A 22948-nucleotide genomic window follows, 5' to 3' on the forward strand; every position below is an offset into this window, starting at 1 on the left:
TGCTGCAGGAGGACCTCCACCAGGGAGCACCGAGTGCATCCCTGCCCATCGTGCACCTTTCCCTCACAAGACCAGTGCAGGCACCCTCTACACTCCGAGCTCTGCACTGCAGCCTCCCCTGTCATCTGCTGTGTCTGGGTGCCTACGCTGGCCACCGCCTGGGAAGCCAGACCAGAGCTCCCAGAGCGGGCCCTGTCCATGCGACGGGTGCTCACCATCCCGCACAAACTGCCTCGTCGCGCTCCTGGGGCACGTTTTTAACCACTCAGGGTTGGTGCTGCTGCTCCTGGCTCCGCCCCCTGTGAGTCAGCGGCTCACGTCAGCGGAGTTGCCGGCTCCTGGGCAGGTCCTGTCGAGGACTTGAAGCTCCCCCGGTAGCTCTGGCTGCTCTGAGTTGAGGCTCCTGGACGCTCATCTCTCCCCCTCTCTGGTGTTAAAGGCGTCCTCTCTCGAGCTACTCACCTCAGCAATTGACCGGCAACGGTTGGTGATGCCCGGTTTGAATCTCTCGCCGCTTCTCCTGGCTCCGCCCCCTGTGAGTCAGCTGCTCCCGTCAGCGGAGCTGCCGGCTCCTGGGCAGGTCCTGTCGAGGACTTGAAGCTCCCTCGGTAGCTCTGGCTGCTCTGAGTTGAGGCTTCTGGACGCTGATCTCTCCCCTGCTCTGGTGTTAAAGGCGTCCTCTCTCGAGCTCAAGGGGATTTGATTTTAGGGAAAACAGCCAATGAACTTAATTGTATGCTGCTGCTTTTTGTGTAGTATTTTTATAGCCCATCAACTAGATGTCTTCAGGTCACCAGCAACTGGCCCTGATTTCCCTCCAGCCATCATCCTAACAGAGAATGAATTCTGATAGAACCAGACGAGTTCTGCAGTGAAGGAATGATCAGCATCAGCAGGCAGCGATCCAACCCTGCACACAGCTTTTCCTGTCCTGAAAGACTGTTACAAGGGATGGAACCTGACATCATGGAGCAAATGGACTCACCAGCATTATAGGGATTGGTCCATGAACTAAGAAATGATTTCTTTCTGTCTGTCTGTGTTTGTATGTGGATGTATATATATGTAAGAGAGATGTTATATTGGAAATGCGGGATTTGAGCATGACGTGAATGGTATGGAATAAGGGGTGGATACTGTCCTGGGTTCAGCAGTAGCAGGCATTTTTCTCCTTCTTAGTAGCTGGTGCAGCGCTGTTTTTTGACTTCCAGCCTGGGAACAGAGCTGATGTCACAGATGTTTTAGTCTGACCAAGGACTTTGTGAGCCTCATGCTCTGCCAGGGATGAGGGGAGGCTGGGAGAAGCAGAGACAGGACACCTGACCCAAGCTAGCCAAAGAGGTATTCCATACCACAGCACATCATGTCCAGGGAGGTAACTGGGAGTTACCCAGAAGGGTACGGGCTCTCTTCAGGGGGGTCGAGCTCGTTTGGCGGTGGTATTGTTTTCTCTTTCCTTGTTATTTTCTCTTATCATTATTATAATTGGTGATAGCAGTAGTGATTTGTGTTATACCTTAGTTATTGGGCTATTCTTATCTCAACCCGTGGGAGTCACATTCTCTTGATTGTCTTCCCTGTCCCTCCGGGAGCGGGGGGTGGAAGGAAAGAAAGAGGGAGAAAAGGCTGGAAGGAGTGAGTGAACGAGCTGTGTGGCTCGGTTGAAACCACAACAGAAGGATTATTAGAACATGCAGCTGGTGCTTCAAAATTTGATCATATTTTTCAGTTCTGCTCCATTTTAAACTCTTGGTTTCTTGTCAATAAAGTGGGCTATTAATACACAAAGAGTGGAGGATAGAGCTGTTTAGAGATAACATGAATAATTAACTGTGTTTTAGTGTGTTTGTACTGTGCATAGCTCACCTGGATTCCATCTTCACTGTTTGTAATACTCATAGTTAATAATTCTGTAACTGTTTTTGTGGGCAGAACTTGGAACCCAATAATATTTCTTTGCTTCTGTAAGCACTACTCTTAACAAAACAACTGCAAACTCTTCATCAATAGCCTTTGGTTTAAATTAGCTAGTATTTGTTATTTTAATTTCCAAAGAAAGTTAAGAGTAATATTTTCAACTTAAAATGACCATTGTGAAGTGGCCAATTTACATTTTCTTGGCACTTTAGGTAGTGGCACTGTGTACATACCCAAACCTGTTGGACAGCCCAAATTTTCCAGAAGATGCCAAAAAGCGAGCCAGACGGATCTTGCAGGGTTGCCGAGGAAACAGCTTAGGTAAGCGTCTTAAGTTTTAGTTGTTCCTGTTTGTACTAGAATCAGCAAAGGTAGTTTCAATATATGCAGTGCTGAAATTTTTTAATCATGTTTTATATGATTACAAGTCAAATGGGAGTAGCCTAGGGCAAAATGGTAGGGGGAGAGTTCATGGAGTGGCCTACTGATAAGCAGTGACTAACCATGCAAATTTTTGAAAACTAAAACCACTGTAGACCTTACTGATCTGCTGTACTGGTTTATGCCTTCTCTCCACCCTCCCTGTCTCTAGTATCATGTATCAGCCCCTTCTCTTGGTCTCAGTTGCTCATCAGCCTCTGTACAGCACTCCATAAACACGCAGTCTGAGGCAAGTGGATGTGCACCTGAATGGAGGTGACTCCTATCACTTCGTTGTTAGCCTGACATCTTACTGCTGTTCTCTTCATGGCTGGGAAGAAGAAATTTGCTTTCATGGGAAAAAGCAAATGTTAAAACTTGATCCCTCCATGTAGCTTGAAGCGATGTGTTCTAATAAAACCTGATTTTCAAAAGCTGTCCATCCAACAGAAAAGTGGCTTCACTAGATATGGTAAAGCTTTTGAAGCATTGTTCCCACATCTATATTGGCCTCTTTAAATGTATTAACTGCAAAGTTAATATGAATGTCTTGACCTCTGGATATTAACTAAGTAACCTCACTTCCAGTGAACTTTCATTTGGCAAAACTCTACGTGTAATATTGAGCCTCGCTACTCCCAGCCTATATATGAAGGCTTAGATATGTCCTCAACTTCTGTTGTATTCAAATCGAATACTCTGGGATTCCTTTGACAACACTTACTTTGCATGTGGGGTAACTGTCATGTCTTTCCAGGCAGTTGACAAATTTACTTACCCCTGTCCTACATATAAAAATATCTAATATGTGTACATGCAGTTTTTTGGGTTGGGTTTATTTATTTGCATCCTACATTGCAAATAGATGTGTTCTGATCTAAGCTATCAGTTGATTACAATTAAGAGTAGAAGACCTGAAAACTGAGTTCAGGTCTTCTGAATATCCTCACTGAATCGTGGGACTCAAGCTTAATGGAGCACAAGACAGAATGACAGCTTAGGTTTGTTCTACTTTAACAGCACCTCCTACCTGTGGTCGGAGACCCATGTATAGACCCAATATAACTTTCAGTCCTGTAAAAATAAATGTTTAGGACATCAAGGAACTTTGTGCCCTGAATTACCATTTGTCCTATGGTTCTTTGTCTTGATAAATTATGCATTCACAGACATATTATCAGGCAGACTACTAGCATATAACTGAGTGATAAGAGTTAATTCACTCTATCCAACAAGCACAGAAGATTCTACAGCTTCCTGACAGTGTTCTAAATTAGAATCATAGAATCATAGAATAGTTAGGGTTGGAAAGGACCTTAAGATCATCTAATTCCAACCCCCCTGTCATGGGCAGGGACACCTCACACTAAACAATGTCACCCAAGGCTCTGTCCAACCAGGCCTTGAACACCACCAGGGATGGAGCATTCACAACTTCCTTGGGCAACCCCATTGCCTCCCCACACTCACAGTAAAGAACTTCTTCCTTATATCTAATGTAAACTTTCCCTGTTTAAGTTTTAACCCGTTACCCCTTGTCCTGTCACTACAGTCCCTGACGAAGAGTCCCTCCGTAGCATCCCTATAGACCCCCTTCAGGTACTGGAAGGCTGCTATGAGGTCTCCACACAGCCTTCTCTTCTCCAGGCTGAACAGCCCCAACTTCCTCAGCCTATCTTCATATGGGAGGTGCTCCAATCCCCTGATCATCCTCGTGGCCCTCCTCTGAACTTTTTCCAGCAGTTCCATGTCCTTTTTATGTTGAGGACATGAGAACTGTGCACAATATTCCAAGTGAGGTCTCACAAGAGCAGAGTAGAGGGGCAGGATCACCTCCTTCGACTTGTTGGTCATACTCCTTTGGATGCAGCCCAGGATACGGTTGGCTTTCTGGGCTGCAAGCGCACACTGTCGTCTCATGTTAAGTTTCTCATTGACCAACACCCCCAAGTCCTTCTCTGCAGGACTGCTCTGAATCTCTTCTTTGCCCAGTCTGTAGCTGTGCTTGGGATTGCTCTGACCCGGGTGTAGGACCTTGCACTTGGCATGGTTAAACTTCATAAGGTTGGCATCTGCTCACCTCACAAGCGTGTCAAGGACCCTCTGGATGGCATTCCTTCCCTCCAGCATATCAACCAAACCACACAGCTTGGCGTCATCGGCAAACTTGCTGAGGGCGCACTCAATCCCACTGTCCATGTTGCCGACAAAGATGTTGAACAAGACCGGTCCCAACACCAATCCCTTAGGGACACCACTTGTTACTGTTTTCCAACTGGACATTGAGCCATTGACCACAACTCTTTGTTTGTGGCCATCCAGTCAGTTCTTTATCCACTGAGTGGTCCATCTATCAAATTGATGTCTCTCCAATTTAGAGACAAGGATTTCATGCGGGACAATTTCGAATACTTTGCACAAGTCCAGGTAGATGACATCAACTGCTCTGCACCTGTCCATCAGTTCTGTAGCCCCATCATAGAAGGCCACCAATTTGGTCAGGCAAATGTGACACTTCACTTAGTGAAGTGTCATGGTTTAAACAAAGCCATAAATCACACAGTCGCTCTCTCCTACTCCCCCCCTTCTTGCCCTTCCCCTACTACCGGAGGGATGGAGAGGAGAATCAAAAATAATGCAACTCCCACGGGTTGAGATAAGAACAGTTCAGTAACTAAGGTATAACACAAATCACTACTGCTACCACCAATAATAATATCGATAAGGGAAATAACGAGGGAAGAGAATACAACACCTCACCACCAGCCGACCGATAATTTGCCCCACCCCACCCAACCGAGCACCGACTGATACCTCGTCCAACCCCGCAGTCACTAGCCCTTCCGGGTAACTCTCAGTTACATCCTGGGCATGACGTGCTGTGGTATGGAATACCCCTTTGGCTAGTTTGGGTCAGGTGTCCTGTCTCTGCTTCCTCCCGGCTTCCCCTCCTCCCTGGCAGAGCATGAGACTCACAAAGTCCTTGGTCAGACTAAAACTTTTGAGTGGTAACTAAAAACATCAGTCTTAGCAGCGTTGTTCCCAGGCCAAAAGTCAAAACACAGTGCTGCACCATCTACCAAAAATGAGAAAAATTACTGCTACTGCTGAACCGAGGACATGAAGCCATGCTGGCTGTCATCAAGCACCTTTTTGTTTTTCATGTGCTTTAGCATGCCTTCCAGGCAAATCTGCTCCAAGATTTTTCCAGGCACGAAGGTGTGACTGACTGCTCTGTAGTTCCCTGTGTCTTTCATTTTCCCCTTCTTTAAAATGGGGTTATATTTCCCTTTTCCAGTTGTCAGGAACTTCACCTGACTGCCATGGTTTTTCAAATATGATGAACAACTTTTCACTTTGTTCTCCATCAGTCTTAGCTTCATAATTTGAATCCATTCTTCACCTTGACTTAGGCTTATTTTTACTCTTTATTTGTTTCACATGCTCAGCAATGATGTACACAGGCATCTGACATTTTACTTTAAGATTATTAGTTGTGCTCTGTAAACTGCGCGAGGCCTATAGATTGGGATGATCTTAAATGCTTCTGCTGCAAGTAACTGTAAAGCAGTTGGGGGAGAGGCTGTGGGGGAGAGAGAAGCAGTTTGATTTTTAGGGTTTCAGACTGTAGGAGAAAATGGTATTATATTATTTTCATATTGCAAATAGAAATCTTATTTTTGTCATGGATTTAATGAAGTTATTTCCCTTTCTCTTGCACATGCTGCCTCTTTGCCTTGTTCCCATTAGTTAAATAGGTGTTGGTTGACATTCTGCAGTGGTTTTCAACATAAAGGAAACAACTGGGAGTTAGTAAAAATGGGATTGCTGTCCCGGTTTGCAGAGTAGTCTTTAAATACTACTTTTTACCAATCTAGTTTATTATGTTTATATTTTAGTGATACTTATATTGGTCTAATTTCAAATGAAGTCTTTTGCTCTGTGAACAAACCAACACCCTTTCCTACTCTTAGAAAACAAACCCCACACACTTTCCTATTCTTAGAAAAACAAACCCCAAACAAAAAATAAACCCAAACCAAACAAAAAACCCCAATCCTGGGGGTCCAAAGCCTTCATACATACAAACAACTTCATACAGTATTAGCTCAGGAGTTTTGCTAGCAAACAGAAAATCTGATTATTCATTGTAATCAATTCTCTTCTCATTTTTCACAGGATCTTACACTGCCAGTCCAGGTATAAATTGTATCCGTGAAGATGTTGCTTCATATATTGAAAGAAGAGATGGAGGGATTCCTGCAGATCCAGATAACATATATCTTACCACTGGTGCAAGTGATGGTATTACTGTAAGTGTTAAAATTAAATCTGTCTCTTCTTGGTGTAATTTTTTGGAAATACAGATCTCTGTTTGGAAATACAGAACTTTGTTGAACATTTGGTTTCTCAACTCCTGTGAGTTTGATATAACAGATACTGCAGTCACGTTAAGTGGATTTGCTATACATCCAATTATGTGGATTTAAGATGCAAGCTAAGAAACAGGCACATGGAAAAAAAGTCTGTTAATATACAATAACTTGTACCTTTTGGAAAGGTAGTGTAAATTACTGTCCTGGGTTTAGCAGTAGCAGTCATTTAATAGCCCCATATGGCCAGTGTGAAAGTCTAATGGAGAGTGGAGACTAACAGTAGAATATCGTAGCCTGAATGAAGTCATGCCACCATTGAGTGCTGCTATACTGGACAAGCTAGAACTTGAGTATGAACTGGAGTCAAAGGCATCCAAGTGGTATGCCACAACTGATATTGCCAATGCATTTTTCTCAATACCTTTGGCAGCAGAATGCAGGCCACAGTTTGCTTTTACTTGGAGGGGTATCCAGTTCACTTGGAACTGACTGCCCCAGGGGTGGAAACACAGCCCTACCATCTGCCATGGACTGATCCAGACTGCACTGGAACAGGGGCAAGCTCCAGAACACCTGCAATACATTGATGACATTATAGTGTGGGGCGATACAGCAAAAAAGTCTTTGAGAAAGGGAGGAAAGTCATCCAAATCCTGCTGAAAGCCGGTTTTGCCATAAAACGGAGTAAGGTCAAGGGACCTGCACAGGAGATTCTTTTTTGGGAATAAAATGGCAAGATGGACATAGACAGATCCCCACAGATGTGATCAACAAGATAACAGCAATGTCTCCACCATCTAATAAGAAAGAAACACAAGCTTTCTTAGGTGCAGTGGGGTTCTGGATAATGCACATCCCAAATTACATTTCGATTGTAAGCCCTCTCTATCATGTGACCTGGAAGAAGAAAGATTTTAAATGGGGCCCTGAGCAACAACAAGCCTTTGAACAAATTAAACGAGAGATAGCTCATGCAGTAGCCCTCGGAGCAGTCCAGAAAGGGACAGATGTTAAAAATGTACTGTACACCACAGCTGGGGAGAATGGTCCCACCTGGAGCCTCTGGCAGAAACCTCCAGGGGAGACTCGAGTTCCACCCCTCGGCTTTTGGAGTGAAGGATACAGAGGATCAGAGGCCAGCTATACCCCAACTGAAAAAGAGATACTGGCATCCTAAGAAGGGGTTCGAGCTGCTTTGGAAGTGATTTGCGCTGAAGCACAGCTCCTCCTTGGTGCACCCCAGTTGCCCGTGCTGGGCTGGATGTTCAAAGGCAGGGTCTCCTCTACACATCCTGCGACTGATGCTACATGGAGTAAACGGGCTGCACTAATTACGCAGCGAGCTTGAATAGGAAATTCCAGTCGTCCAGGCATTCTAGAAGTCATCATGGACTGGCCGGAGAGCAAAGATTTTGGAATGTCACCAGAGGAGGTGGTGATGCGTGCTGAAGTGGCCCCACCATATAATAAACTGTCAGAAAGTGAAAAACAGTATGCCTTGTTTACTGATGGGTCCTGCCATATTGTGGGAAGGCATCGGAGATGGAAGGCAGCTGTATGGAGTCCTCGAAAGCAAGTTTGCAGAAACTGCTGGAGGAGAGGGCGAATCGAGTCACTTTGTCGAGGTGAAAGCCATCCAGCTGGCCCTGGACATTGCTGAACGAGAAAAGTGTCCAGTACTTTATACCGACTCATGGATGGTGGCAAATGCCCTGTGGGGGTGGTTGCAGCAATGGAAGCAGAGCAACTGGCAACGCAGAGGTAAACCCATCTGGGCTGCTGTACTGTGGCAAGATATCGCTGCCCGGGTGCAGAACCTGGTGGTGAAGGTACACCATGTAGATGTTCATGTACCTAAGAGTTGGGCCACTGAGGAACACCAGAACAACCAACAAGTGGATAAAGCTGCTAAGATTGAAGTGGCTCAGATGAACTCAGATTGGGAACATAAAGGTAAATTATTTTTGGCCCGGTGGGCCCATGACACTTCAGGCCATCAGGGCAGAGATGCAACATATAGATGGGCCCGTGAACGAGGGGTGGACTTAGCAGTGGGCACTATTGGCCATGTTATTCATGAGTGTGAAACGTGCTTCAATTAAACAAGCCAAACAGTTAAAGCCTCTTTGGTATGGAGGACGATGGCTGAAGTACAAATATGGGGAGGCCTGGCAGATTGACTATATCACACTCCCACCAACCCGCCAAGGCAAGCGCCATATGCTGACCATGGTGGAAGCAACCAGCAGATGGCTGGAAACATGCTGTGACCCCCACCACTGCCCGGAACACTTTCCTGGGCCTTGAGAAACAGATTTTTTGGCGACACGGCACCCCAGAGAGAATTGAGTCAGATAACGGGACTCATTTCTGGAATAACCTTATAGACAGTTGGGCCAAAGAGCATGGCACTGAGTGGGTATATCACATCCCCTATCATGCACCGGCCTCTGGGAAAATTGAACCGTAAAATGGGTTGTTAAAAACCACACTGAGAGCAATGGGTGGGGGAGCTTTCAAGCATTGGGATACACATTTACCAAAGGCCGCCTGGTTGGTCAACACCAGAGGATATGCCAACAGGGCTGGCCCAGCCCAGTCAGAACTTTTACATATTGTAGAGGGGGACAAAGTTCCTGTGGTGCACATGAAGAAATTGCTGGGGAAGACAGTCTGGGTTATTCCTGCTTCAGGTAAAGGCAAACCCACTTGTGGGATTGCTTTTGCTCAGGGACCCATATATACTTGGTGGGTAATGCGGGAAGATGGGGAAGTCCAATGTATACCTCAAGGGGATTTGATTTTCGGGGAAAACAGCCAATGAACTCAATTGCATGCTGTTGCCTGCTGTGTAATAGTTTTATAGCCCACCAACTAGATGTCTTCAGGTCACCAGCGACTGGCCCTGACTTCCCTCCAGGCATCATCCCAACAGCGAATGAATTCTGATAGAACCAAACGAGTTCTGCAGTGAAGGAATGATCAGCATCAGCAGTCAACGATCCAACCCTGCACACAGCTTTTCCTGTCCTGAAAGACTGTTACAAGGGATGGAACCTGTCATCATGGAGTGAATGGACTCACCAGCATTATAGGGATTGGTCCATGAACTAAGAAATTATTTCTTTCTGTCTGTCTGTGTTTGTATGTGGCTGTATATATATATATAAGAGAGATGGTGTATTGAATGGAAGGTTACAGGCCCTTTAGAAAAGACAGGCCTGGCAGGCGGGCAGGGGGAGTTACACAGGATTTGGAGAAGGCTGAGGTTCTGAATGACTTCTTCGCCTCGGTCTTCACTGGCAAAGGCTCTGACTGCACCACCCAGGTCTTAGAAGGTAGATGCAGGGACTATGAGAAAGAAGACCTTGGGCCCACTGTAGGAGAGGATCTGGTTTGAGGCCATCTTCAAAATCTGAACGAGCACAAGTCCGTGGGACCTGATGGAATCCATCCGCGGGTCCTGAGGGAGCTGGCGAATGAAGTTGCTAAGCCACTGGCCATCATATTTGAAAAATCATGGCAGTCAGGTGAAGTTCCCGACGACTGGAAAAAGGGAAATATAACCCCATTTTCAAGAAGGGGAAAATGGAAGACCCAGGGAATTACAGACCAGTCAGTCTCACCTCTGTGCCTGGCAAAATCTTGGAGCACATTCTCCTGGACGGCATGCTAAGGCACATGAAATACAACAAGGTGCTTGGTGACAGCCAGCATGGCTTCACTAAGGGGAAATCCTGCCTGACCAATCTGGTGGACTTCTATGATGGGGCTACAGAATTGATGGATAAGGGTAAAGCAGTTGATGTCATCTACCTGGACTTGTGCAAAGCGTTTGACACTGTCCCACATGACATCCTTCTCTCTAAATTGGAGAGATATCAATTTGATGGATGGACCACTCGGTGGATAAAGAACTGGCTGGATGGCTGCACACAAAGAGTTGTGGTCAATGGCTCGATGTCCGGCTGGAGACCGGTAACGAGTGGTGTCCCTCAGGCATCGGTGTTGGGACCGGTCTTGTTTAACATCTTTATCGCTGACATGGACAGTGGGATTGAGTGCGCCCTCAGCAAGTTTGCCGATGACACCAAGCTGTGTGGTCCGGTTGATATGCTGGAGGGAAGGGATGCCATCCAGAGGGACCTTGACATGCTTGTGAGGTGGGCTGATGCCAACCTTATGAAGTTCAACCAGGAGAAGTACAAGGTCCTACACCTGGGTTGGAGCAATCCCAGGCATAGCTACAGACTGGGCAAAGAAGAGAATCAGAGCAGCCCTGCAGAGAAGGACTTGGGGGTGCTGGTCGATGAGAAAATGTACATGAGCCGGCAGTGTGCGCTCACAGCCCAGAAAGCCAACCGTATCCTGGGCTGCATCAAAAGGAGCGTGACCAACAGGTCGAAGGAGGTGATCCTGCCCCTCTACTCTGCTCTTGTGAGACCTCACCTGGAGTATTGCGTGCACTTCTGGTGTCCTCAACATAAAAAGGACATGGAACTGCTGGAACAAGTCCAGAGGAGGGCCACGAGGTTGATCAGGGGACTGGAGCACCTCCCTTATGAGGACAGGCTGAGGAAGTTGGGGCTGTTCAGCCTGGAGAAGAGAAGGCTGCGTGGGGACCTAATAGCAGCCTTCCAGTATCTGAAGGGGGCCTATAGGGATGCTGGGGAGGGACTCTTCGTCAGGGACTGTAGTGACAGGACAAGGGGTAACGGGTTAAAACTTAAACAGGGAAAGTTTAAATTGGATATAAGGAGGAAATTCTTTCCTGTTAGGGTGGTGAGACACTGGAATTGGTTGCCCAGAGAGGTTGTGAGTGCTCCATCCCTGGCGGTGTTCAAGACCAGGTTGGATGAAGCCTTGTGTGGGATGGTTTAGTGTGAAGTGTCCCTGCCCATGGCAGGGGGGTTGGAGCTAGATGATCTCGAGGTCCTTTCCAACCCTAACTATTCTATGATTCTATGAAAATGTGGGATCTGAGCATGACGTGAATGGTATGGAGTAAGGGGTGGATACTGTCCTGGGTTTAGCAGTAGCGGTGCGTTTTTCTCCTTCTTAGTAGCTGGTGCAGCGTTGTGTTATTGAGTTTCAGTCTGGGAATAGCGCTGATAACACCAATGTTTTTAGTTACCATTGAAATATTTACTCTGACCTAGGACTTTGTGAGTCTCATGCTCTGCCAGGGAGGAGGGGAAGCCGGGAGGAAGTAGAGACAGGACACCTGACCCAAACTAGCCAAAGAGGTATTCCATAGCACAGCACGTCATGCCCGGGATGTAACTGTTAGTTACCCGGAAGGGCACTCACTGCTCTGTCGGGCTCGGTCGGTGGGTGGTATCGTTTTCTCTTCCCTTGTTATTTCCCTTATAATTATTTTTATTGGTGGTAGCAGTAGTGGTTTGCATTATACCTTAGTTACTGGACTGTTTTTATCTCAACCCGTGGGAGTTACATTCTTTCCTTTCTCCTCCTCATCCCTCCAAGAGCAGGTTTGGCAGGGTGGGGGGGGCAGGGCGGAGAAAGGTGGGGGGGGGAGGGAATGGACTGCGTGGCTAACTTGACAATGGAATTTAAACCATGACAACTACAGAGGTGCCTAAAAATTAATTTAGGAGATTTAGACCATTCAGACTAAATAATGGTGTCCTCAGTAGTTAAGATATATAAGCACTGAAGATTAGAAGGTATGAGTCTGTATCAGGGAGAAGTGGGAATGAAGAGAGGAGTGAAGAGAATGAAGTGAAAAGTCCAGCAGCTCTGTTTCCTAGTAAACTCTCTGCTAGTGCGGATTAATGCCAGTGAAAATCCCCCAAATCTCTTCAGTAGCCAGTTTGTTTGGGGAAAAAAACTCATAAGGTTTTGGCTTCAAGCAAGGTTCAGAGTTGGTCCTCAGTTATGACAGGAATAACTGTATTACATTTTTCCTTTACACAGACACATTCACTGGTATTACAACAACCAGAAGTTCTTTGCTTTCATTAAGGCAGCTTCTTATAGCTTGTTTGTAAAAGTGTAGGTTTTGTTGTTTCATTGAAAATGACATCTAGTGGCAGAGTTCAGAATGACATTGTTCTAATACAAGCAGCTCTCCAAAGGTCTTTAGTGAATTGGCTTTCCAGAGTTTATGATGCCAAGTCTTAACCTGGCAGCATGTCAGGAATGGCAGCATAGCATATCAAGTCTGTACCATGCTTGTTTAATTTTACTAGTGATGAAAAGTTAGCAGTACAATGAGTCTCATTATTTGGCACTTCCAAGGATAAAACAACTTGGTGGACAGAGGGTGTTAAAGAGTTTTTAAATTTGCACTTTGTCCTGATTATACATTTTGGATACTTGATATTTTTAAACTAGTGGTGGGTGCAAAATTATGTTGAATCATTAGCTTAGCAGCTGAGTTAGTATATGACAAGCGGCACAGAAAGGCAGATTTTGCTCTAGAACCAACAAGAAACTTCAAGTATACTGCTGTTATATCTGAAGAGATATTTTTGGTTTTACACTATCAATTCCATAATGATAAGGACATCTGTTTTGATTGAACCTGTACTTCAGAGTTCTCCCTTGATTATAAAGGCAAGAAATCTCTCCATTCCTGCACCAAATGAACTCTTTAATTCACGTGTAAAGAACCTACACAGATACACACAGACACACAGTCGCTGGGCACAGGCAAATACTCTGGAGTGGCCTTAGCACAAGCATTTCTAGCTGTATCTTCTGAACGTAAACTACATGTGATACATTAGTTTTCCATCCCAAAACATGCAGACTTTTGGTCTCTTCAGTTACTTGAAAATGAAACTATAATGTGAGTCTCTAGCTCTATTCCCATCTGGCCACAATTGCTCCTAATCTCTGTGTCACTGTTCCAAAGGACAACTTCCACAGGCCCTAGTTCTAATTTCTGGGTTTATTTAATGGCCTCGTGTGGTTAGTGAGATGTGTGGAAGGCAGCAAGCAAGAGCTAGCTGATTTTATTGTTGGTTGCTTACAACTGGGGGCAGTAGAAAAATCATGATCTGGATAATCCTGTTTCCAATTTTCCCTCTGGTTTAGGCTCAGAATGTTTTTCCTAAATTTTGTAGTTGATCAGACATGATCTTTAGAAGCCATGACATTCAGAGGAATTCCATTAAGATGAGTTAGACCATCCTCCCTCAGTCAGTAACTTGAAATAAATAAATGCCCTTTGATATAAGAAGATGACTGTATGCTTCTAGATACCTTAACTCTAGATTTTTTAAGAAGAAAGATCAGTAATTTATTCTAGAGTATACTATTAATTCTGGTGTATGACTTTTTTTCTTCTTTATTCCTGCTTTTTCCCCAGACCATTTTAAAGATCCTGGTCTCAGGAGGTGGAAAATCGCGAACAGGAGTGATGATCCCTATACCACAGTATCCCTTATATTCAGCAGCCGTATCTGACCTAGATGCTATCCAGGTGAACTACTATTTGGATGAAGAAAATTGCTGGGCTCTAGATGTGAATGAACTTCGCCGTTCCTTGAAGGAAGCTAAGGCATACTGCAATCCAAAAGTCCTCTGCATCATCAACCCTGGAAATCCCACAGGTCTGTAGCAATTTTGGTTAATGGATGGGTTTTATCACCATTTTGGGCTTTTTTCCTTCTTCCATTCATTTGACATCACAGGCAAATTCTAAATACCTATGAAATATGTAAAGCTGAATTGTAGAGATCAGCGCTTTAAGTAGGACAGCATGTCTTACCTTTAGAAACTTATTTTCAGTGTCATGGAACTCCAGGGATTTGGGAAGACAGGAGGGAGCAGGTTCACTTCACCAGATCTCATTTGAAGCCACTGCTTCCAGTGAACTTCTGCAGACTTGTGGAATCACTTGGTCACTTTTGGTCTTTATAAAAGATCTTGTTTCTGACATGACCTGTAGCCTCTTGCCACTGAAAGGCAATGACTAAACACTGAACTCAGTGGCAACCACTGCTTCCCTCAGAATAATTTAGGTTTTTGAGTAGCTGAGGTTGATTAGTGAGAAACTAGCTCCCACTTAACCATCATATGTGTATTTCAAATTATCAGTTATACACAGAGTACTCTTAATAAGTTAAATTACTGTATCTCACACTTCCTTTGCTTGAGATGGACTGTTACCTCGAGCCATAATTCCTCCAAAAATGTTCCTTAATTTCACACTTAGTAAATTGAATTATAAAATTCAGTAGCAGTTTTCTGAGAAAGAAGGATATCTTACTGAAAAGCTAATAGTCTAACTAGGTCTGGGTGAAAAGATTTGTGTATATATAAATGCTCCACTAACTTTCTTCTTGCTTTAAAAATCAAACCATAGGACAGGTGCAAAGCAGAAAGTGCACTGAAGATGTGATACACTTTGCTTGGCAAGAGAAACTTTTTCTTCTGGCTGATGAGGTAATGGAATATTCTTTTCTCCCTAAAGCACAGATAAGAGAGCACATACAAGGTGTAATTTTTTTCCATGTGTGATACTGGTGGTTTTTAAGTGCAGGAAACAGATTCTCTGTTAGCATTTTAAGCCATGAACAAACATGCAATATTCTTAATATCAGAGGATTAATATAAGAGGTGTCTTAATCTGGATTTGAACTAGAAAGAGTAGGGGAAATGAGCAAGGAGACACAAGAAGTAACTTTGCTGGAACTGACCTAGAAACCTATGTGATACTCAGACTACTTCAAATGAAAGAAACAGAAGAAAAATCAATTAAAAAATACAAGTAAAGGTTAAGTTAGACAAAGATGTTCACTGTTCTTCCAAAGGCTAAACTATTAAGTATGGCCATATGAGATAAAATGCATCATTACAGTAACAATTATTTAACAAAGAACTTTGTGTCTTTTAATGGCTTTAAGTTTTGAGCGTTACCACTGTTTCTTCAGACCTGGCTCTCTAAAAGGTCATCTTTTATCTTTAGTTGGGGGAACAGAGCACAGTAATGTCTTCTGACTGTTCAGGTTTACCAGGACAATGTGTACTCTGAAGGATGCCGGTTTCATTCTTTCAAAAAGATTCTGTATGAGATGGGACCTGAGTACTATAACAATGTTGAGCTGGCCTCTTTTCACTCCACCTCTAAGGGATACATGGGCGAGTAAGTCTGCTTTTTTTTTTTTTTTTTTGTATTTCATCTTCCTCATTAATCTGGTTGGATGGTCGTTCATGTTAGTGACCTGAAGGTAATCCACCATCTTTTATCATTTTAACTAAAAACAATTAAGAAAAGGAAAACAAGCATTTAAAGCACAGAGTAATGGATTAGCTCAGTGGTTTTCAAAGTATCAAATAATAAATATATTTATTTCAGACACTTAATGCCTCAGTTCCACAAAGGTGAAATCCTACAGTCCTAAACTGGACCTGTGATAAAGGAAAATGCGGTCTACAACAGTCAAGGGAACAGCTCAAGAATCACTGAGATGTTTAATATTACAAATGTTTGGGTTGTTCTGGGGAGGAAGAGATGAAAGAAAAAGAATTTTCTGATTAAATGAATACTGCTACAGCCATGTGCTCTTGTTCTTAAGAGAGACGACGTTAGTCGTTAACTTGCCTAATGGGGAAGGTGCATGTACACCTTCTTCTCTGGATAGGATACGAGGGCTTAATGACATATCATTTAATTCCATCTTAAAACATCAGTATAGCAGCTGTTTCAACAATCTGTGTGTTACATATTGTAAGATCCTCATGTCTTTCCACTTCTGCAGTCACTTTCATTGCTTTTCCAGTACTTTAACATTTGAGGTTAACTGATTTGTTCACTTTAATCACAGATGTGGCTACAGAGGAGGTTATATGGAGGTCCTTAACTTGCACCCAGAAATTAAAGGACAGCTTGTTAAGTTGCTTTCTGTTCGCCTTTGTCCTCCGGTCTCAGGACAAGCAGCAATGGATGTTGTAGTGAATCCTCCAATACCTGGAGAAGAATCTTATTCACAGTTCATAAAGGTCAGCAATAACATTCTTGTTCTTTTGTGCATTTCCTAAACCTAAGTACTGTGAACTCAAAATATGCACAGAGGCCAGACTCCTTTCCTTTCTTCTCCAGCAATCATGTAATAACACCAGTTTACAGAACTCTGCAGGGTATTTTAAATTAACTCAATATGACTACCTTTCAAAGTATTTTTTATTCCATTTACAGATCCTTTGTTTAGAAGACAAAAAAAAAAAAGCTAAGAAGGTGTCCTGGGTTTAGCAGTAGCAGTCAGTTTTTCTCCTTCTTAGTAGCTGGTGCAATGCTGTGTTTCAACATGACTTAAGTGTTCAACGTTGTGATGACTATTAGAGGGGCCCTGCCTCCAGCCAGGTGGAGGCTGGGGACAATCGGATTTACTGGGCTGGGTGGATCAGATGGCCTGGCACATCAGTCCCAGAGAAGCATAGGGCTCTAGGAGATAACGGTGCACAGCATAACCTGATGCCATCAAGCAGTCAAGGGGTGGAACCCATCTATATTTCTGAAGTGACAGGAGGATCCCAAGAGTTGACTGTACTGGAGGCTGAAATAAGCCTGACTGGGAGGAAATGGCAAAAACACCCCATTGTGACTGGTCCAGAGGCTCCATGCATCCTCGGCATAGACTACCTCAGGAGAGGGTACTTCAAAGACCCCAAAGGGTACCGATGGGCTTTTGGTATTGCTGCTTTGGAGACTGAGGAAATTGAGCAGCTGTCCACCTTGCCTGGTCTCTCAGAGGATCCTTCTGTTGTGGGGCTGCTGAAAGTCAAAGAACAACAAGTGCCAATCGCGACCACAACAGTGTACCAGCAGCAATATCGCACCAACTGAGACTCCCTGATTCTTATCCATCAGCTGATTCGTAGACTGGAGAGTCAGGGAGTGATCAGCAGGACCCTCTCACCCTTTAATAGCCCCATATGGCCAGTGTGAAAGTCTAATGGAGAGTGGAGACTAACAGTAGACTATCGTGGCCTGAATGAAGTCACACCGCCATTGAGTGCTGCCGTACCGGACATGCTAGAACTTCAGTATGAATTAGAGTCAAAGGCAGCCACGTGTTATGCCACAACTGATATTGCCAATGCATTTTTCTCAATTCCTTTGGCAGCAGAATGCAGGCCACAGTTTGCTTTCACTTGGAGGGGTGTCCATTTCACTTGGAACCGACTGCCCCAGGGGTGGAAACACAGCCCTACCATTTGCCATGGACTGATCCAGACTGCACTGGAACAGGGGCAAGCTCCAGAACACCTGCAGTACATTGATGACATTATTGTGTGGGGCGATACAGTGGAAGAAGTCTTTGAGAAAGGGAGGAAAATCATCCAAATCCTGCTGAAAGCTGGTTTTGCCATAAAACGGAGTAAGGTCAAGGTACCTGCACAGGAGATTCAATTTTTGGGAATAAAATGGCAAGATGGACATAGACAGATCCCCGCAGATGTGATCAACAAGATAACAGCAATGTCTCCACCACTATTGTAGAGGGGGACAAAGTTCCTGTGGTGCACATGAAGAATTTGCTGGGGAAGACAGTCTGGGTTATTCCTGCTTTAGGTAAAGGCAAACCCACTCGTGGGATTACTTTTGCTCAGGGACCCGGATATACTTGGTGGGTAATGCGGGAAGATGGGGAAGTCCAATGTATACCTCAAGGGGATTTGATTTTAGGGGAAAACAGCCAATGAACTTAATTGTATGCTGTTGCCTGCTGTGTAATACTTTTATAGCCCATCAACTAGATGTCTTCAGGTCACCAGCAACTGGCCCTGACTTCCCTCCAACCATCATCCCAACAGAGAATGAATTCTGATAGAACCAGACGAGTTCTGCAGTGAAGGAATGTGGAGAAGTGGCTAACAGAGAAAGGCCACGTTCCCATCAACGAGCTGAAATAGAACATTTGTTTAGAGAATGGTGCAGACTTACTAGCACCAGATAATGAGGAACTGAGGGACATCTGGAGGGAAGCGCCATGCTCTGGCTAATTACAGACAAGGACACTAACTAATAAACTGGATAAGCACATAAAAATAGAGGATATAAAAGTACACAGTTTATCCACAAAAATAATGAGCTTACCCAATGCCTTACTTATGCCAGAACCAATCAAGCACCTAGTATTTGCATATTCATGTATTACTGTTGCTATATTAACCGGAGGTAGAAGCCCAATAAACGAATCACGCTTATGGATCACAATGGTCTTGTCTTGATTCTTCCCTGCTGCGACAAAGGAGCGATCAGCATCAGCAGGCAACGATCCAACACTGCACACAGCCTTTCCTGCCCCGAAAGACTGTTACAAGAGATGGAACTTGACATCATGGACCGAATGGACTCGACAGCATTATAGGGATTGGTCCATGCACTAAGAAATGATCTCTTTCTCTCTGTCTGTGTGTGTATGTGGCTGTATATATATGTAAGAGAGATGTTATATTGAAAATGTGGGATGTGAGCATGACGTGAATGGTATGGAATAAGGGGTGGATACTGTCCTGGGTTTAGCAGTAGCGGTGCTTTTTTCTCCTTCTTAGTAGCTGGTGCAGCGCTGTGTTTTGACTTTCAGCCTGGGAACAGAGCTGATAACACCGATGTTTTTAGTTGTTGCTAAGTAATGTTTACTCTGACTAAGGACTTTGTGAGTCTCATGCTCTTCCAGGGAGGAGGGGAGGCCAGGAGGAAGCAGAGTCAGGACACCTGACCCAAGCTAGCCAAAGAGGTATTCCATACCACAGCACGTCATGCCCAGGGAGGTAACTGGGAGTTACCTGGAAGGGCACAGGCTCTCTTAAGGGGGGGTTGAACTCATTCGGTGGGTGGTATTTTGTTCTCTTTCCTTGTTATTTTCTCTTATCATTATTATCATTGGTGGTAGCAGTAGTGATTTGTGTTATACTTTAGTTACTGGGCTGTTCTTAACCTGTGGGAGTTACATTCTCTTGATTCTCCTCCCCATCCCTCTGGGAACGGGGAGGGGGGGGGGGGGGAAAGGAAAGAAAGAGTGAGAAGGGGGGGGTAGTGAGTGAATGAGCTGTGTGGCTCAGTTTAAACCACGACAGAAGGCATTATCAGATCAGCTTTCTTGCTGAATTTCTCTCCTGTGTTTAGCAAGACATAGGAATTACTAAGATTTGCTTTTACTAAAATCTAAGCAGGAATGCAAGTTCAAATAAACTTACAAGTATCAGCCTTGTTCTTAGGTATCCAGTGCCTCTATGAACTGAACAACATGGCATTCTGTATTAAAGTATACATAGATTTTCTCGCTTGTAAAAATGAAACTGAATCTGCCTTAAGAAATTACAGTATTGAGTCAGATCAAAGGTTCAGCTAATGTCAAAAAGTAGCCAAGAGTGGATGCTCAGAAGGAGGAATGTAAGAAGAGGGTTTGCAAATAGAGACTTCTGCAGGTTATTGGCTATCTACAATGCTTTGTAGTTGTGTCCTGCTAATGCATTTTTGCATTGATGTCTTGAAAAGTATGACTGGAATTAAGAACATCAGTTGCTCTAATAGCTCTGCAAAGCCCTGAAAGTGCTTAATTTGAGGAGGCTTCTTGAAGCATCCTAGGTTTTTCTGGTGTTTTTATTGCCACTTCAAATACGTCAAACTGAACACCTTCCTTTTAAACAGGAGAAGGAGTCTGTTTTGAACAATCTTGCCAAAAAAGCCAAACTAACAGAAGACATGTTTAACAAGATACCAGGAATGCACTGTAATCCACTTCAAGGAGCTATGTATGCTTTCCCACGGATCTTTATTCCTTCCAAAGCCATTGAGGAAGCAAAGGTCAGTCAGTCATTTTTACCCCAGTCCATTTTAACCTTCACACACTTGTGCCTGCCATTTCTAATGATGAATTTTTTTTCCAGAGATAGAGTAAGCTCATATAGTTACAAAAGCAGTACTTCATTGACTATGTATGATCTTAAATATAACATGACCTTTATTTTAAGAGAGGAAAACAATACTGATCATTTCATCACAGTGGTAAGGCTTCCAGGTTGAGAATGTTTCCCAAGGATGTTAGTGTTAAATAGATTAAGTCATACGGTGGGCAAGCAGCTGGACCTGTGCAAATTCCAAGCTGCTGCCTGTGCCTGGGTTAGGTAGGCCAGGACATGTGATGGGCATTGTGTATGGCAGTGTACTACTGACACTGCAAAAGAAGCCCCATTCAGGAAGTGTGGGAAAGAGGGAGGGAAACTTTCTTACAAATTTTACCTTTATGTATTTGGGCCAGTAAGCTATGTTACTGAATGACAAGTCTTTTTGATCCTAACTAGAGCTGTATTCCCTAACATCTAATATTTTTTAAAGGGAAATTTATCAGCTTAGCTGAGGATAAATAGGGCTAGTTTTCAGCTGATTATTTGATTAGGCATATAACCTGCATCTATTTAAGAACTTCCATAGTTATTAATCGGGGGACTTTTAGTCAGTAGATAATTCTGGGGAAAAAATAGTAAGTGGAACACAGCTCTCAAATGAATTTCATCTTGTCAAATGTCAGTTGCTTAGATTTTTATAAGTTCAATTTTGAGACATTTGACAAAAAGCTACAAGCAAGTCAAGGAGAAAACCAAGAATATGTAAAACCTTTCTTTTGAAGAGAGTGCTTTGTTTAGGTTCTTCAGCCTTGTTCCTCCATGAGATACTCTTATTTAATTCACAGTGTGAGCTGTCCTACTAGCAACTGCTCTTCATTCTCTTTAGTAAGCAGAATAAGAAAGTAATATTGTAAGATAGGGATTCAGGAAGAAAAACAGTAATAAAATTCTATATATTTGTAATATTTTGCCTTCAATAGTTCAAAAGCATTCATTCCCTTAGGTTCATAAAATGGCACCTGATATGTTCTATTGCATGAAACTTCTGGAAGAGACTGGAATATGTGTTGTACCTGGAAGTGGATTTGGCCAAAAAGAAGGAAGCTACCATTTCAGGTACAGTTTCTGTTTCTTTAAAATCAAACAAACTGTAATAAGTTCAGTACCATGCCAGTATTTTCTCTTCTGTTCAAATATAAGGATTTTTGTTTCAGTTTGTTATCTGTCTTTCTACTGGACATTTTCTGTGCACTGACAACTAGGTCAAAGACTTGTACTGCTAGATGAGCTATTCAGGCTTTTACGGTGTTTTCACAGATTGCTGACATAGTTTTATTCTGTTTTTATACACTGACATTTTAAATGCCTTCTCCATGAATACAAACAATAATAATAGCTAATACTCTAATCTTAAAGTTGCCTAAGGCATTACAAAAATTGCCCTGCTTTCTTTTGGGGGGGGTGTGTGGGGGTGTGTTTAAACAATGTTTCCATACAGAGAAACTGCATGAAAAATGCACTATCTTCCCTATAAATCTGCTCCTTAAACATGCTGAATAATTGTTGTGGTTTAAGTCCAGCTGGTAACTCAGAACCACGCAGCTTCTTGCTCACTCACAACCCTCTTCCTTCTCCCCCCACTCCTGGAGGGATGGGGGGGGAGAATCGAAAGAATGTAAATCCCACAGGTTGAGATAAGAACAGTCCAGTAACTAAGGTATAATACAAAACCACTACTCCTACCACTAATAACGATACTGATAAGGGAAATAACAAGGGGAGAGAATATAAAGCTAAAAGGGGAAAAGGAAAAGAAAACAATAAACACAAGTGATGCACAATACAATTGCTCACCACCCGCTGACTGATACCCAGCCCAACCCGAGCAATGATCTTCCAGGTAACTCCCACCAGTTTATATACTGGACATGACATGTTGTGGTGTGGAATACCCCTTTGGCTAGTTTGGGTCAGTTGTCCTGTCTCTGCTTCCTCCTGGCTTCTTGTGCCCCTTCTCACTGACAAAGCATGAGAGCCTGAAAAGTCCTTGATTGGAGTAAGTGTTAGTTAGCAACAACTAAAGCACTGGTGTGTTATCAGCATTGTTTCCAGGCTGAAAGTCAAAACCACAGCATTGCACCAGCTACTAAGGAGAAAAATAACAGTTACAGCTGAACCCAGGACAGTATCCACCCCTTATTCTATACCATTCATGTCATGCTTAGGTCCCACATTTTTCAATATACCATCACTTTTTGTCTCATATATACATACACACACACACACAAAGAGACAGATATAATTCCTTAGTCCATGGACCATCCCTATGAAGTTTGCTGAATTCGTTCAGTCCATGGTGTCAGGCTGCATCTCTTGTAACAGTCTTTCAGGGCAGGAGAGACGGTGTGTAG

General features: G+C 43.7%; 1 protein-coding gene across 3 annotated transcripts in view; it reads left to right on the plus strand.

Moving 5' to 3' along the window:
- The window catches only part of LOC136004216 (alanine aminotransferase 2-like), a 74038-nt gene that overhangs the window by 39116 nt on the left and 11974 nt on the right, over nt 1–22948 (plus strand). For all 3 annotated transcript variants that reach the window (XM_065660510.1, XM_065660511.1, XM_065660512.1), the window contains exons 3-10: nt 2130–2238; nt 6517–6650; nt 14050–14293; nt 15049–15128; nt 15692–15828; nt 16511–16685; nt 20341–20496; nt 21541–21653. In XM_065660510.1, the coding sequence (XP_065516582.1) occupies nt 2130–2238; nt 6517–6650; nt 14050–14293; nt 15049–15128; nt 15692–15828; nt 16511–16685; nt 20341–20496; nt 21541–21653 (1148 nt within the window). The remainder of the gene's footprint in view (nt 1–2129; nt 2239–6516; nt 6651–14049; nt 14294–15048; nt 15129–15691; nt 15829–16510; nt 16686–20340; nt 20497–21540; nt 21654–22948) is intronic.

This window comes from Lathamus discolor, chromosome W, assembly GCF_037157495.1.
Source record: "Lathamus discolor isolate bLatDis1 chromosome W, bLatDis1.hap1, whole genome shotgun sequence".
NCBI lineage: Eukaryota > Metazoa > Chordata > Aves > Psittaciformes > Psittacidae > Lathamus > Lathamus discolor.